Source organism: Vigna unguiculata, chromosome 2 (assembly GCF_004118075.2).
Source record: "Vigna unguiculata cultivar IT97K-499-35 chromosome 2, ASM411807v1, whole genome shotgun sequence".
Classification (NCBI taxonomy): Eukaryota; Viridiplantae; Streptophyta; class Magnoliopsida; order Fabales; family Fabaceae; genus Vigna; species Vigna unguiculata.
The window spans coordinates 33,136,559-33,149,114 of NC_040280.1; the positions used below are offsets into that span (position 1 = coordinate 33,136,559).

Below are 12,556 nucleotides of genomic sequence, written 5' to 3' on the forward strand. Positions count from 1 at the left end.
ATAATATTTGAATATTATAAAAAAGCAGAAATACACACAGCATGTATATGTTTCCGGTAGTAATAACAAAGATAAATAATATGATCCAATTTAATGTGATAAATTTAATATTTATTCCAAAAAAAATCTAAAATGTATTGCTGGTTATATTTTTAATATTAATGCTGTAACTTTTATCACAAATAATTATAGTTTACATTTTTAATAACCAACAAAAATATTAACCAATATAAAAGTGAGCAAATGTAAAAATATGTTGTAAGAACTAGACGTATAAAAATAACAATATAGTATACTTAATAATACGTCTATATTTTTTATAACCAATACAATTGCGTTAATTTAAAGCGTAATTATTGATTTGACTTTTATACTTGCATTATTTTTATGCTTTGTTCTCTGTAGAGTCTATACACACTTTTAATTCTCTGATCTCAATGAAGTTTCCTTGTTGCCAAGTTTTTCTAGCGCATGTTAGACTTTCGTACATCTAAAAATAACTACAAGAGAAAGAGAGTTATTCTTATCTTGATCTATCATGAAAAGAATTACTTACTAAAACAAAAAAACTAATTTTAGAATATGCCAGTGTAAGCAGATATTTTTTAATGCTTAAAATCTGAGTTTAATTTTAGAAGACTAAAAGAAAACATACAGACCAATTTGGAAAAGGAATCATGAGATCTAAAGCTAAGCAAGTAGAGGGTTAAATGCCACAATTCATCAAGTTATTCTGGAACGCATTGTTTCCATTATTCTAGTTACAAAATACGAACAACAGACATGTACTGTATATATCACCTTCTATTGCTGAAACAGACACAGGATGAGAAGTAAAAAGGATACGGTGTTGTGTAGTAGTGTAACTTTATAATGTGATTTTCCGGAGAGTAACCAAATCAAGTGTGGCACCATAGCTTCTACTTAGTGCCTCAGCGCACCAACCATGGCCGTCATCCACCGATGGCATCCTTACTTCCATAACAGGAACAGCAGGTTTGCGAGAACCCGGCATCACAACACCAGCTAAAACTCTTAGAACGTTTGCAGCGTTTATGTCCATGCACACATTGATTTCTGGGATACCTTTAGGCGCCGCAGGTATTCCCATTATCTTGAAATATCCCAACAGGTGGTTTTCCTCTGCCTTTTCCCCCTCACCTTCATACACAATAATCAATGCCTCGGTTTGATTATCATGAACAGTTGTGAAAACTAGCTCCTTTCGCGCTGGCATTGCAGTATCTTTCGGAATTACGGGCACAAATTTGTTCCCATCAGCACGAATCCCAATGGCAAGAGGTGTAGCTTGGATAGTTAACAAGTCCAAGTTTCCCAAGGGATCATTGATGCCTGAAGCGACTGCTCCTTCCACTGCGGCACCGCAAACAGCAGCTTCCAAAGGATGCATGCCTTTATAAAGTTCCTTCCCTCTACAAACATTAGCAACAAGACTCCTCACCCTGGGGATACAAGAGCATCCACCTACAATTATCACATCATTTAAATCTTCAACTTCTACCTTCGCATCTTTCAAACACTGAATGATGAGGCTTTCACATTTCTCAAACACCTTTCTGTTAACCTCCTCAAACTCCTCCTGGTGAACAGCTTTGCAAATCTTCACATCATCTCCCAGATCCACATCAACCCGAACGCTGTTCTGAGAGGAAAGCTGGTGAATTGCATCCTGGGTTGCAACTCGTAGCAGGCCCATCCGCTTAATTTCGGTGACTCCATGGCTTCGAAATAGATTTTCAGATTCTGGCAATAGATGACGCATCATATTCTGAAGCAAGTCTTCACCACCGATGGTACTACCTGCCAAGGCTTTAATCTGTGAAACTCCTCCCGCTGTAGCAGTGACAGCAACATCACAATAACCAGCACCCATATTGAAAATTAGAGCAATTTTCTCCATTCCACTGCCCATATTATCATGAGAACTTTGCTGTTGTTGCTGAGCATACAACAAAGCCACAGCTGTTGGTTCAGGCATCAACCTCAGAACATGAAGGCCAGCCATGGCGCAGGCACGCTCTATCCGGGTTAGCTGAAATCGACTGAACGAAACTGGAACTGTTAAAACCACATTTCTTATTCTTCGTTTAAGCTGAGCTTCAATCATTGCTCTTAATTCCACCAGAAATATCGCCAGGACTTCTTCTGGAGTGGTGGATCTCCACATATTGTTCACTAGTGCGGCAATAAATGGGCGAACGCCGATGTCCAAGGTCTGCACTAGAAATGGGAGATTCTTACACGCCTGGACAACTGGATCGGTATCAACTCTGCCTATCAGGCGTTTCATGTTGAAAATCGTGGCTCCAGACAACATCTCATCCACGTAGGAGAGTTGACTGCTGACTCCACCTGAAGGGGTGTTACCTTTGAAAGTTACAAACGATTTCATAATCTTTTGATTCCCTGTGTTCTTCAAAAGCTCCACTCGGGAACCACTCCACATAGCAACACTACATTGTGATGTGCCAATATCAATTCCAATTGCTATGTCAGAAAAAGCAGGTGACTTTTCTTCTCCGGTGGTTTCACTGTCAGACGTCACAATATACGCAGGTTCCGCCATCCTGTGTTTGACAGATAAAAGAAAGTACAGGTTTATCCACACATTATAAAGAAGTGTTTAGCAGAAATCTCTAAAAGACTAAAACTCAGCTTAGACAAGAAAATACTCTATCAATATTCTGTTTGAAATTTTCATTTTGAAAAAGTTGAGCACTCTTTAGACCAAAAACCGTCTTGATCATCATAAAAGTGAGGAACAGAGTATATATTAAAGCAAAAAGAACAAGTAACATTTCACATGCGGTGATTTATGATTGATCGTAAGCCATCCATTCTACAGTTGTTTAACTAGATTTTCCCTGAAATTTCTCAAGATAACGCTTCTAGAAGTAAATTAAAAGCTCACACGTATATTCATATAAGAATCCCACAATAATTCAGACATAGTTACACAATCTTCTCAAACAACAGCACAAAAAAAAAAAAAAATCCATTCAAGTCCCTTCGTTGACGAGACCAAGGGATACATGTATATCAAAAAAGTTAACAGTATTCAGGAACAAGAACAATAATAGAACCAAGTTCCCGGGGTAAAAAAACACGACATACATTCCTCTCAGGACCTCTAACAAACACGTACACTGCAAGCGAATAACTAGACTATGTCACTAAAACAATCCACATCAAAACTCGCATTTATCATGTATTATCCTTCTTAAAAATATGTAATAAATCCGTCAACTTATCACATCTTTTTCAATGCCGCAAATGAGTTTCATTAAAACACGAAACCTAACAACTAATCTCTTTCTCTGATGTAGTTAAGTAGCATGATCCAAGAAACTAATCATCATCAAGAATAGTGTTAAAATAGCCAGAGATAAAACCCGTTCAAATTCCTAGTCTCTTAAGTAACATTTTCCCCAATTTCAAAGTTAAGTGAAACTGAGTTGGTAGTGTGATTGTGTGAGTATGGTGATGACGATTACATTGATCGATTAACTACTAAAGCACAACGAGATAGTATAAGAATAATTAAACAGTTACAATCGGGAAGAGACGAAAACCTGAGTGACGCAGCAGAGCAACACAATGTGATGGACGATCGATTTCAGCGAGAGAATGCGAAGCAGACTGAACGAATGAGACGCGTAACCGAAGCGGTTCATATAACAAAAAAAAAAGAGTGAGAGAGTCGCTTACTATCACCGGTACAAAGGTGCTGAAGTTCTAGACCCTCCCAGAAACTAACCGTTTAGTGCCTTTTCGCATTTTTGATTATCTATTACATAACATTTATTTTTAATTCTTAAACAGTACCATCTTTTTATTACAAAAATTTAAAACGTAAATATTCAAAATCAAATTTACTGCGTAGCATATTAATGTTAATAAATTTATTTAGAAAGGCATTATAAATTTATTTTGTGTATATCATATCTTCTACCACATGCTGGAAGTGTCTAGGAGAGACTCTCATTGCCAACGTGGCTAACCCAAGGTAAACCCACTGCTACCTCTGATCTGACTGTTCTAGTTAGTTTGTTTCTCAATTCTGTTCTTAGGTCAAGGTAACAGTAGAGAAATATTGAAGTATGTTTAACTTTACAAAATAAAGTAAAAAGCCGTAAACAGTTTTAGAAAATAAATAATCTAATGAATTGAAATTTAGAAATTTTTACAAATTTATTTTGTTAAGATTTACCGGAAAAATAACACCAATAAGATCTGAGCCTAACTACATAAGATACTGACATTATTCTCAACTCAAAATTTTAAGACAATGGATTTATAGATTTTTATTCTTATACAGTGCTCTACTTTCTCAATTCGGATCAATGTGAGACTTAGACTCACGTTTAGATTCCTAACATATTTTACAAATTAATAAAACTTGTTTTAATGTTTAAATAACTAATTTTAATTTATTTTTTATTTTCGTTACCGAAAATGTGAATAACTTAGTTTAAACAAATCTTTACGCTAGTCCCAAACTTTATTTGAACACCAAAACTAAAACTAATTGTATAATAGTTAATGATGCTAATATTATATAGAGGAATTGATATTGTTCTTCTTCTTTGGATGTTTAAAACAAAAATACGAATGTTTCAAATGAAGTATACATTAATCATGTAGAAGTAACCAAAGGAATGAGTTAGCATAAAGAAAGTTGGGATCAACATGAAACACTTTTTTCAAGTCAGGAGAACAGAGCAATGTATGTATACAACATTGACTGTTTCAAAGTGAGTCGTCAGCATCAGTTTCGTAAGATGGTGGCAATTGAATTCAGAAACTTCAGGCAATGGGTGTAATCATAAAGTTGCAGATGAGTGTAGCAGTATCATATCACATAAGAAAAATACAACCGAGGGTTTTCAAGGTGGCACCTTATAGCACCAGCAAGATATTGACCCCAGGAGAAAAACATATCGATGTCTGACCGGTTAAAATAAACAAAACAAATCTTCAGGATCGACCGCCATGTAATGTTTTCTACTTTTCTACATTCTTCTAGAAGAGTTTTAAACAAAGATATCTAGTGCATACATATAATATAAAAATAATTTGCATAATGATTGTTCCACACTCTATCAATTGAAACAATATTCTGATCCTACCTATCTCCCACGGGACCAAGAAATTTTCTGGCCTACTTTTTATGACTTTCCTTCAGCTATACTATATCACAGGGACACAACTTCAGTTACAACATTCCCTACCAAAATGGCTGCTGCTGAATTTCTTGTCATGCTTCTGTTTTTCAATGTTCCAAGCATCGCCATTTCAATTGAACTGGGATCCAGCATTGTGGCTGGAAGTGCCACCAATTCATCTTGGCGATCATCCTCCGGGGAATATGCTTTTGGATTCTACCACCTTGTTAGTGGCCGTTATCTTGTTGGTATTTGGTTTGACAAAATTCCAGAGAAAACATTAGTTTGGTCTGCAAACCGTGACAACCCAGTTGAAATTGGATCATCCATCAATCTCACACGAAGTGGCCAATTTGTGCTCCAACCTCTCAACGGGGATTCATTCCCCATATACGAAGGAACAAACGCTGCATCAGCAGAAATGAACGATGACGGGAATTTCGTCTTGAAGAATTCACTTTCCAACGTTATATGGCAGAGCTTTGATTCACCCACGGATACTCTTCTATTAGGCCAAACCTTGAATACCAGTCGGAAGCTCTACTCCAATGCCAATGGATCAGTTGACTACTCAACTGGACAATACAGTTTGGAGATCCAACAATCTGATGGAAACATTGTTCTTAAAGCGTATCGGTTCACAGATTCTGCCTACTGGTGGAGTGACACTGCCCAAAACACAGGTGTTAGAATTATTTTTGACAACACAACAGCTTTTCTTTACGCGGTCAATGCCACTAACCAAATTATATTTAACATGACTACTGAAGTAGTGGGTGCAATCGAAGATTACTATCATCGTGTGTTGGTGGATGACAAGGGAAACTTTCAGAAGTTGATTTACCACAAACGAAATGGAAGCGAGTGGAGATCTGTGTGGCAGGCCGTAACAAAGCCTTGCACTGTGACTGCCCTCTGTGGGGTGTATGGTTTTTGCAACACATCTGGTTCTGACACCCAAACATACAGTTGCGGTTGCTTGCCAGGCTATACTCCTTTGGATCCAACAGCACCATCCAAGGGGTGCTATCTCAGTGAGGTCAAGGATTTGTGTGCTGCAAATTCTTCTGCCTCAGACTTTGAGGTGGAAGTGAAAGAGATTCAAGATGCTGATATACCAAACTCCGGTTACTTTTTTCTTGATCTGCAAGTCTTGGATGGGATGGATTTGGAAAGCTGCAAGAGGGAACTGATGGATGATTGTCTCTGCATCGCTGCTGTTTTAGATGGCACTGCTTGCCATAAGAAAAAGTGGCCAATTATAAATGCCATAAGAATCATCCCTGACACTAGCAATCGTGTGATGCTGATTAAAGTTCCTCTGCTTGACAACAACAAGGACAATGAAAGGGATTCATCGTCTGTGGTTGTTTTGGTAGTGGCTCTCATTTCTTGCTCCCTACTTGCTGTCCTGTTTGCAGCCACTGCCATTTATCATCACCCCGTTGGTCAGCATCTCATGCACAAACAAGCACCACCAAAGCCAAAGCCTATGGATATCAATCTAAAGGTATTTTCATTCCAACAGCTGAGAGAAGCAACTAATGGATTCAAAGACAAACTTGGTCGAGGTGCCTATGGTACGGTGTATAGTGGGGTTTTAAACTTGGAGGATCAACAGGTTCATGTTGCTGTCAAACAACTGGAGCAAGTAGAAGACCAAGGTGATAAAGAATTTGTGACAGAAGTTCAAGTTATTGCTCTCATTCATCACAGAAATCTTGTTAGCTTATTAGGATTTTGCAATGAGCAGAGTCATAGGCTTTTGGTTTATGAGAAAATGGAAAACGGAACACTATCCAACTTCCTTTTCGATGAAGGCGATAAACCCAGCTGGGAAAGTAGAGTCAGAATTGTGCTTGAAATTGCAAGAGGTTTGCTATATCTGCATGAAGAGTGTGACCATCAAATCATCCACTGTGACATAAAGCCTCAGAATGTTCTGCTTGACTCTAATTACACTGCAAAGATCTCAGATTTTGGACTGGCAAAGTTGCTGATGAAAGATAAAACTCGAACAAACACCAATGCTAGAGGGACAGTGGGATATATGGCACCAGAATGGCTCAAAAATGCACCTGTTACTGCAAAGGTTGATATCTACAGCTTTGGTGTGGTGTTGCTGGAAATCATATTTTGCAGAAGGCACATCGAGTTGCATGAAATTGAGGATGGAACAAGGGGTGATGACATGATACTCGTGGACTGGGTTCTATATCTAGCAATGGAAAACAATTTAAGAGGCGCAGTGATTGATGATGTTGAAGTTGAAAGTGATTTCAATAGGTTCGAAAGAATGGCAATGGTAGGTTTATGGTGTATAAATCCCAATCCAAATCTTCGACCAACTATGAAAATTGTGGTACAAATGTTGGAAGGAAACGTAGAAGTGGGTGTTCCACCACTCAATTGATATTGAGGAAAGAAATACAATGAAAATATTCATTTAAACTATGGCTTAATTAAATTATTGTATAGTTATTTTTAAATGAGTCTTTATTAAATTTTCTATTGAATATTTAAAATTTTTATACTCTATAGTTTAGTCTCTTTTTTTTTTTTAGTTTTTTAGTCTATGTAATTATTATTTTACTTATTTATTGACTCTGGCTGAGGCTATGTGTTCCAATCATTTTCCTTTGTGTGTCCAATACATTTGACGTCATTGCCAATCACCACTTTCAATTCAAGAAAACAAATGTGTCTCTCCCTAATTTGTCAGAGCTTAAACTCAGTCTTTGATCCATACCAAATCACACGACCACCACCTTTGAATTCATTTTGAAAGTGACTTTGACTTGGCAGGTTCAGGGTGATAATTAATCACTACCATTTTTTTCATCCAACCATTACTTGGACTAGAAACAAAAAATAAGTAACAAACTTACTTTGAATTTTCTCTCTTCCGCGTCCAAAACATTGTTATTTTTTATGCACCTCCACATTGTTCTTCCCTCAATCCACATCACTCATAATGTCTTCAGCTATCTTTTTGCCTTGCATTGCTGCACTTCTTTCACTTTCAAATCTGAAACCTTTACATGCCATACAATCAAATACAATCATCACTGCTGGATCCAATTCTACCTGGAAATCTTCCTCCACTGATTTTGAATTTGGATTCTACACTCTTCCCAATGGTCTCTTTCTCGTGGGAATATGGTTTGGGAGAATCCCTGAGAGAACGCTGGTGTGGTACCTGGCTCCCCCCGTGGAACCAAATTCCCAAATCCAATTCACTTCTTCAGGACAGCTTGTGGTAGTCCACCCAAACGGGACTACTGCTCAGACCATCTACAGCGGAGGAAACGGTGGCGCGGCAACATCAGCCACCATGCAAGACGACGGCAATTTTGTGATGAAGAACTCCAACTTAAGACCTGTGTGGGAGAGTTTCAGCTTTCCAGCGGACACAATCTTGCCAGGCCAAACCTTGCAGACTAATCAGAGCCTCTATTCCAAGGGGAGAGGACCTTCAAACTACTCATTGGGAAATTTCATGCTGCAAATGCAAGGTGATGGCAACTTGTTGCTCAAAGCTCACCAATGGGCTGACCCTGCATACTGGTACACTTCAACCACCACCCCAAATGTGACTTTGGTGTTTAATTCTACCACTGCTCTCATGTACCTTGTCGGCGACGGCAGCGGCGGCGGGAACATCTACTCTATAACCAACACCACTCCAACCCCGGTGGAGGATTATTATCATCGCGCTGCAATAGATGAGAATGGGAATTTCCAGCAATATGCATATCACAAAAGGAACGGGAGCGGTTGGAGCAGGGTTTGGAGAGCCGTGGAGGATCCCTGCAGAGTGAATGTTGTGTGTGGTGTGTATGGCTTGTGCAGTTCTCCTGACAATGAATCAGTGAAGTGTGAGTGTATTCCAGGTTATATCCCTTTCGATGATCAAGATGTTTCAAAAGGGTGTCATCCACCAGCTGTCACCAATTTCTGCGCAGAGACCAACTTCAGCCTCCAAGTTTTTGACGACACTGATTTCCAATTTAATACTGATTTTGTTCGCTTATCTGGTTTTGACTTAGAAAGTTGTAAGAAGGCTGTCATAGATGATTGTAATATCGGTGCTGCAACTTATAGCCAATCCACCTCCACATGTGTCAAGAAGAGACTGCCCTTGCTGAATGCTAGAAATAGCACTTCTTCGAAGGGACTGAAAGCGCTGCTTAAAGTTGCTGACAGGGTTGATTCTGGGACACCTGAAGTTTCCAAGAAGAGAAGTTTTAATGTAAGAGTCCTTCTGAAGGTTCTTGTTGCTGTTACTGCCACTCTTGCCTGTTTCTTGGGTGCCCTTGCTGTCTACTATCATCCTTTCACTCGGAGACTCACAAGAAGAAAGAAGCATATGAATGCAACAGCTATTGGAATCAACTTCAGAGAATTCACCTTTCAGGAGCTGCATGAAGCGACAGACGGATTCACTAGGATTCTTGGAAGGGGAGGTTCGGGAAAAGTCTATCGTGGTGCTTTAATAATAGATGGTGCAGAGATCGGTATTGCAGTAAAGAAACTGGAAAAGAAAATAGAGAAGAGTGAAAGAGAATTCATGACTGAGCTCAGAATTATTGGTCGTACGCATCACAGAAATTTGGTGAGGCTTTTGGGGTTTTGCATTGAGAGTAGCCATCGAATTCTTGTGTATGAGTTGATGCCACACGGTGCCCTCTCTAGTTATTTGTTTGGAGAGGGAGAAAGGCCTGAATGGGGTCAGAGGATTGAAATGGCTCTTGGGGTCGCAAGAGGGTTGCTATACTTGCACGAAGAGTGCAACACCCAAATCATACATTGTGACATAAAGCCCGAAAATGTGTTACTTGATGCCAATTACACACCAAAGATTGCAGATTTTGGACTGTCGAAGCTTTTGAACAAAGATCAAACTAGAACAAACACTAATTTGAGAGGGACGATGGGATACATGGCACCTGAATGGCTAAGGAGTGCGCCGATAACTGCTAAAGTTGACATCTACAGTTTTGGGGTTATGCTTTTGGAGATTATTTGCTGCAGGAGGCACATTGAGTGTTGTGAGGATGGAAAAAACAGTGAAGATGATGATTTGGTTCTTTCAAATTTTGTTTTAAGGTGTGTGGTGTGTAGGCAACTAGAGTTAGTGGTGAGAGATGACACAGAAGTGCTGAATGATTTCAAGAAGTTTGAGGAAATGGCCTTGGTTGGACTGTGGTGTGTTCATCCAAATCCTGCTCTGAGGCCTTCGATGAAGCACGTGATGCAAATGCTAGATGGAACCGTGGAAGTTGGTGTTCCTCCTTTGGTTTACGACATGATGATGTCAGATCAGACTTATATAGTATGATGAATTAATCGCATGAATAATGTGTGTTTCTGTGTTCTGTAACTTTTTTGTTTCCATATTATCTTTCTGTACAAAAAACAAACAAGAAAATCGTGGTCTATACTTTGAAATACAACAATTAAGAGATGGCACAATCATTTGGAAAAAGAGCAAGTGATATTACAGTTGCCAACGTCTCTTTTCTTTTTTCACTTTATCTATGACAAACAATAAATCACTCTTTATTCAGGCCAATTAATTTTATGCAAATGCACCTCACATGCACAAATCATTCCTTTTTAATTTTGTTCATCAGCAACAAATATGACTAATATTTATAAACCTCCAAACTAGTTAATAATTAGTATATTCTCGTGATTATAGTTGTGTTGAACCATCTCTTCAGACTACACAAAAAATAAATTTTGTATTCTCCAAGTTAACGTCATGTTACGACACAAATTCATAGAAAATACTTAGTTACAAAGATAATCGTAAATTAAAATCTGAATCTTTTAATTTATATATATCATGTACTATATGTTAGAGTTGATAAAAAAGAAATGTTATTATATGAACAAAAATCCTGCAGCATCAATTTTCAGGTATTATGTTTTTTAAACATATAAAAACTCTCAAAATATATTTTTCATGTTAAAAATAATCATTTTAATTTGAAATTCACTCATTCCTTTAACTCATCAAGTCATGTTAATCTAGATGTGTTTTAAATTAAATGTTAAACAAGTTCGGTTAATCTTCATAAGTTCGCTATTAAAATATCAATATATATATATATATATAGATATATATTTTGGTTTATATACCCATTTGTATATACTATTAATTAATTAATCTCTTTCTAAATATTTAATTTAAAAATATTTAACAAACTAGTTGGTCCATATATTGGTCTCTGGATTGAAACATTTCATTATAAAATTCATTATACTTAATTTCAGAATACTGTCATTTTCGTCAATACTCTTGCTTGCAAGCCAATTATTCTAAAGGTTTGGTGTTAATCTCATCAGAACTCTCGCTCTCTGCATTGGAAATATAATCTGGTTAACGTCAGGATTACGAAACTCATTGGAAATATTTTTAATCTCAAAACAATGATGATTTTTTAATCTACTTTTCTTTATTATTTTTAATTTATTATTTTAATTATTTTTAAATCATCACACTACATAAAAAAATCAAAATAAATAATTTAAAAATAAATTAAAATATTATTATCCTAAAATTAAATCATGATTCGTAAATAGTTGTACTAAAAAATATGAACCTATAAATCCACATGGAAAGTCATGCATCTCTGCACAAAAAAGTTTGGCTATACGAAAAAGATTCTTAAAGGTAGAATATATTCCTCGGAATAAAGCTTCCACTTCAACAGAGATATTTCTCGATCAACTCAATTTTTTTTTTTTGTTAGAAATCCCACATTCTAAATTTAACATTGTCCTTTAATGTTACTTTGTAAATTAAAATTAAATTTCCAAAAACAGTTATAATAGAGAAGTATATCCAAATAAAGTTAGGTTAAATTAAATTCCTCAAAATATATTTTTAGTCAATTCATTAACATATATTATACTAGTTCAAATAAATTATTCCATAAATTACTTTGTCTCTCTTCTCTTTCTATATATAATTTATTTATCATGAGAGAGCAAGAAAAAAAACTATGACTATTTAAACCAAAATACAAATGGCAGAATGATTTAATTTTTTTAAGTGTTCAAATAACCATTAAATAATTTTTTAATTAAAAAAAAATTATGTATGATTGTATGACTCAAGTTTATTTTTCTCATTCTCTATTTTTTATTTTCATTGTTCTACTCACACGTGCTTTATATAGTTAAAAATAAAAATTACCAATGTAAACATGCAAGTTTATTTCTTTTTAAGCATCATTATCACATGCTCATTTGGAATTTTTTTTTTCTGTAATTACTGAATTTCAATCTCCAACATATCCATGACATATCATTTAACAGGTTATACCTCATATATATATATATATATATATATATATATA

General features: G+C 36.5%; 3 protein-coding genes across 3 annotated transcripts; 2 read left to right on the plus strand and 1 right to left on the minus strand.

Annotated features, from left to right (window-relative positions):
• Window positions 1–662: 662 nt before the first annotated feature.
• LOC114168951 (heat shock 70 kDa protein 8) lies at window positions 663–3,792 on the minus strand. Its single transcript, XM_028053945.1, has 2 exons — window positions 3,594–3,792; window positions 663–2,588 (listed from the first exon to the last, which is right to left on the minus strand). The coding sequence occupies exon 2, from the start codon at window positions 2,585–2,587 to the stop codon at window positions 869–871; it is 1,719 nt and encodes a 572-aa protein (XP_027909746.1). The 5' UTR covers window position 2,588; window positions 3,594–3,792; the 3' UTR covers window positions 663–868.
• A 1,169-nt stretch (window positions 3,793–4,961) lies between these two features.
• Window positions 4,962–7,665, plus strand: LOC114173203 (G-type lectin S-receptor-like serine/threonine-protein kinase LECRK4). The gene has a single exon (XM_028057460.1). It carries the CDS (start codon window positions 5,257–5,259, stop codon window positions 7,597–7,599), a length of 2,343 nt encoding a protein of 780 aa, XP_027913261.1. The 5' UTR covers window positions 4,962–5,256; the 3' UTR covers window positions 7,600–7,665.
• A 141-nt stretch (window positions 7,666–7,806) lies between these two features.
• LOC114173516 (G-type lectin S-receptor-like serine/threonine-protein kinase LECRK2) lies at window positions 7,807–10,716 on the plus strand. The gene has a single exon (XM_028057972.1). The coding sequence runs from the start codon at window positions 8,161–8,163 to the stop codon at window positions 10,525–10,527; it is 2,367 nt and encodes a 788-aa protein (XP_027913773.1). The 5' UTR covers window positions 7,807–8,160; the 3' UTR covers window positions 10,528–10,716.
• The last annotated feature ends 1,840 nt before the right edge of the window (window positions 10,717–12,556 follow it).

Coding starts and splice junctions, on each gene's coding strand:
- LOC114168951 (XM_028053945.1), bottom strand. CDS start 2,587: ATGGCGGAACCTGCGTATATTGTGACGTCTGACAGTGAAACCACCGGA.
- LOC114173516 (XM_028057972.1), top strand. CDS start 8,161: ATGTCTTCAGCTATCTTTTTGCCTTGCATTGCTGCACTTCTTTCACTT.
- LOC114173203 (XM_028057460.1), top strand. CDS start 5,257: ATGGCTGCTGCTGAATTTCTTGTCATGCTTCTGTTTTTCAATGTTCCA.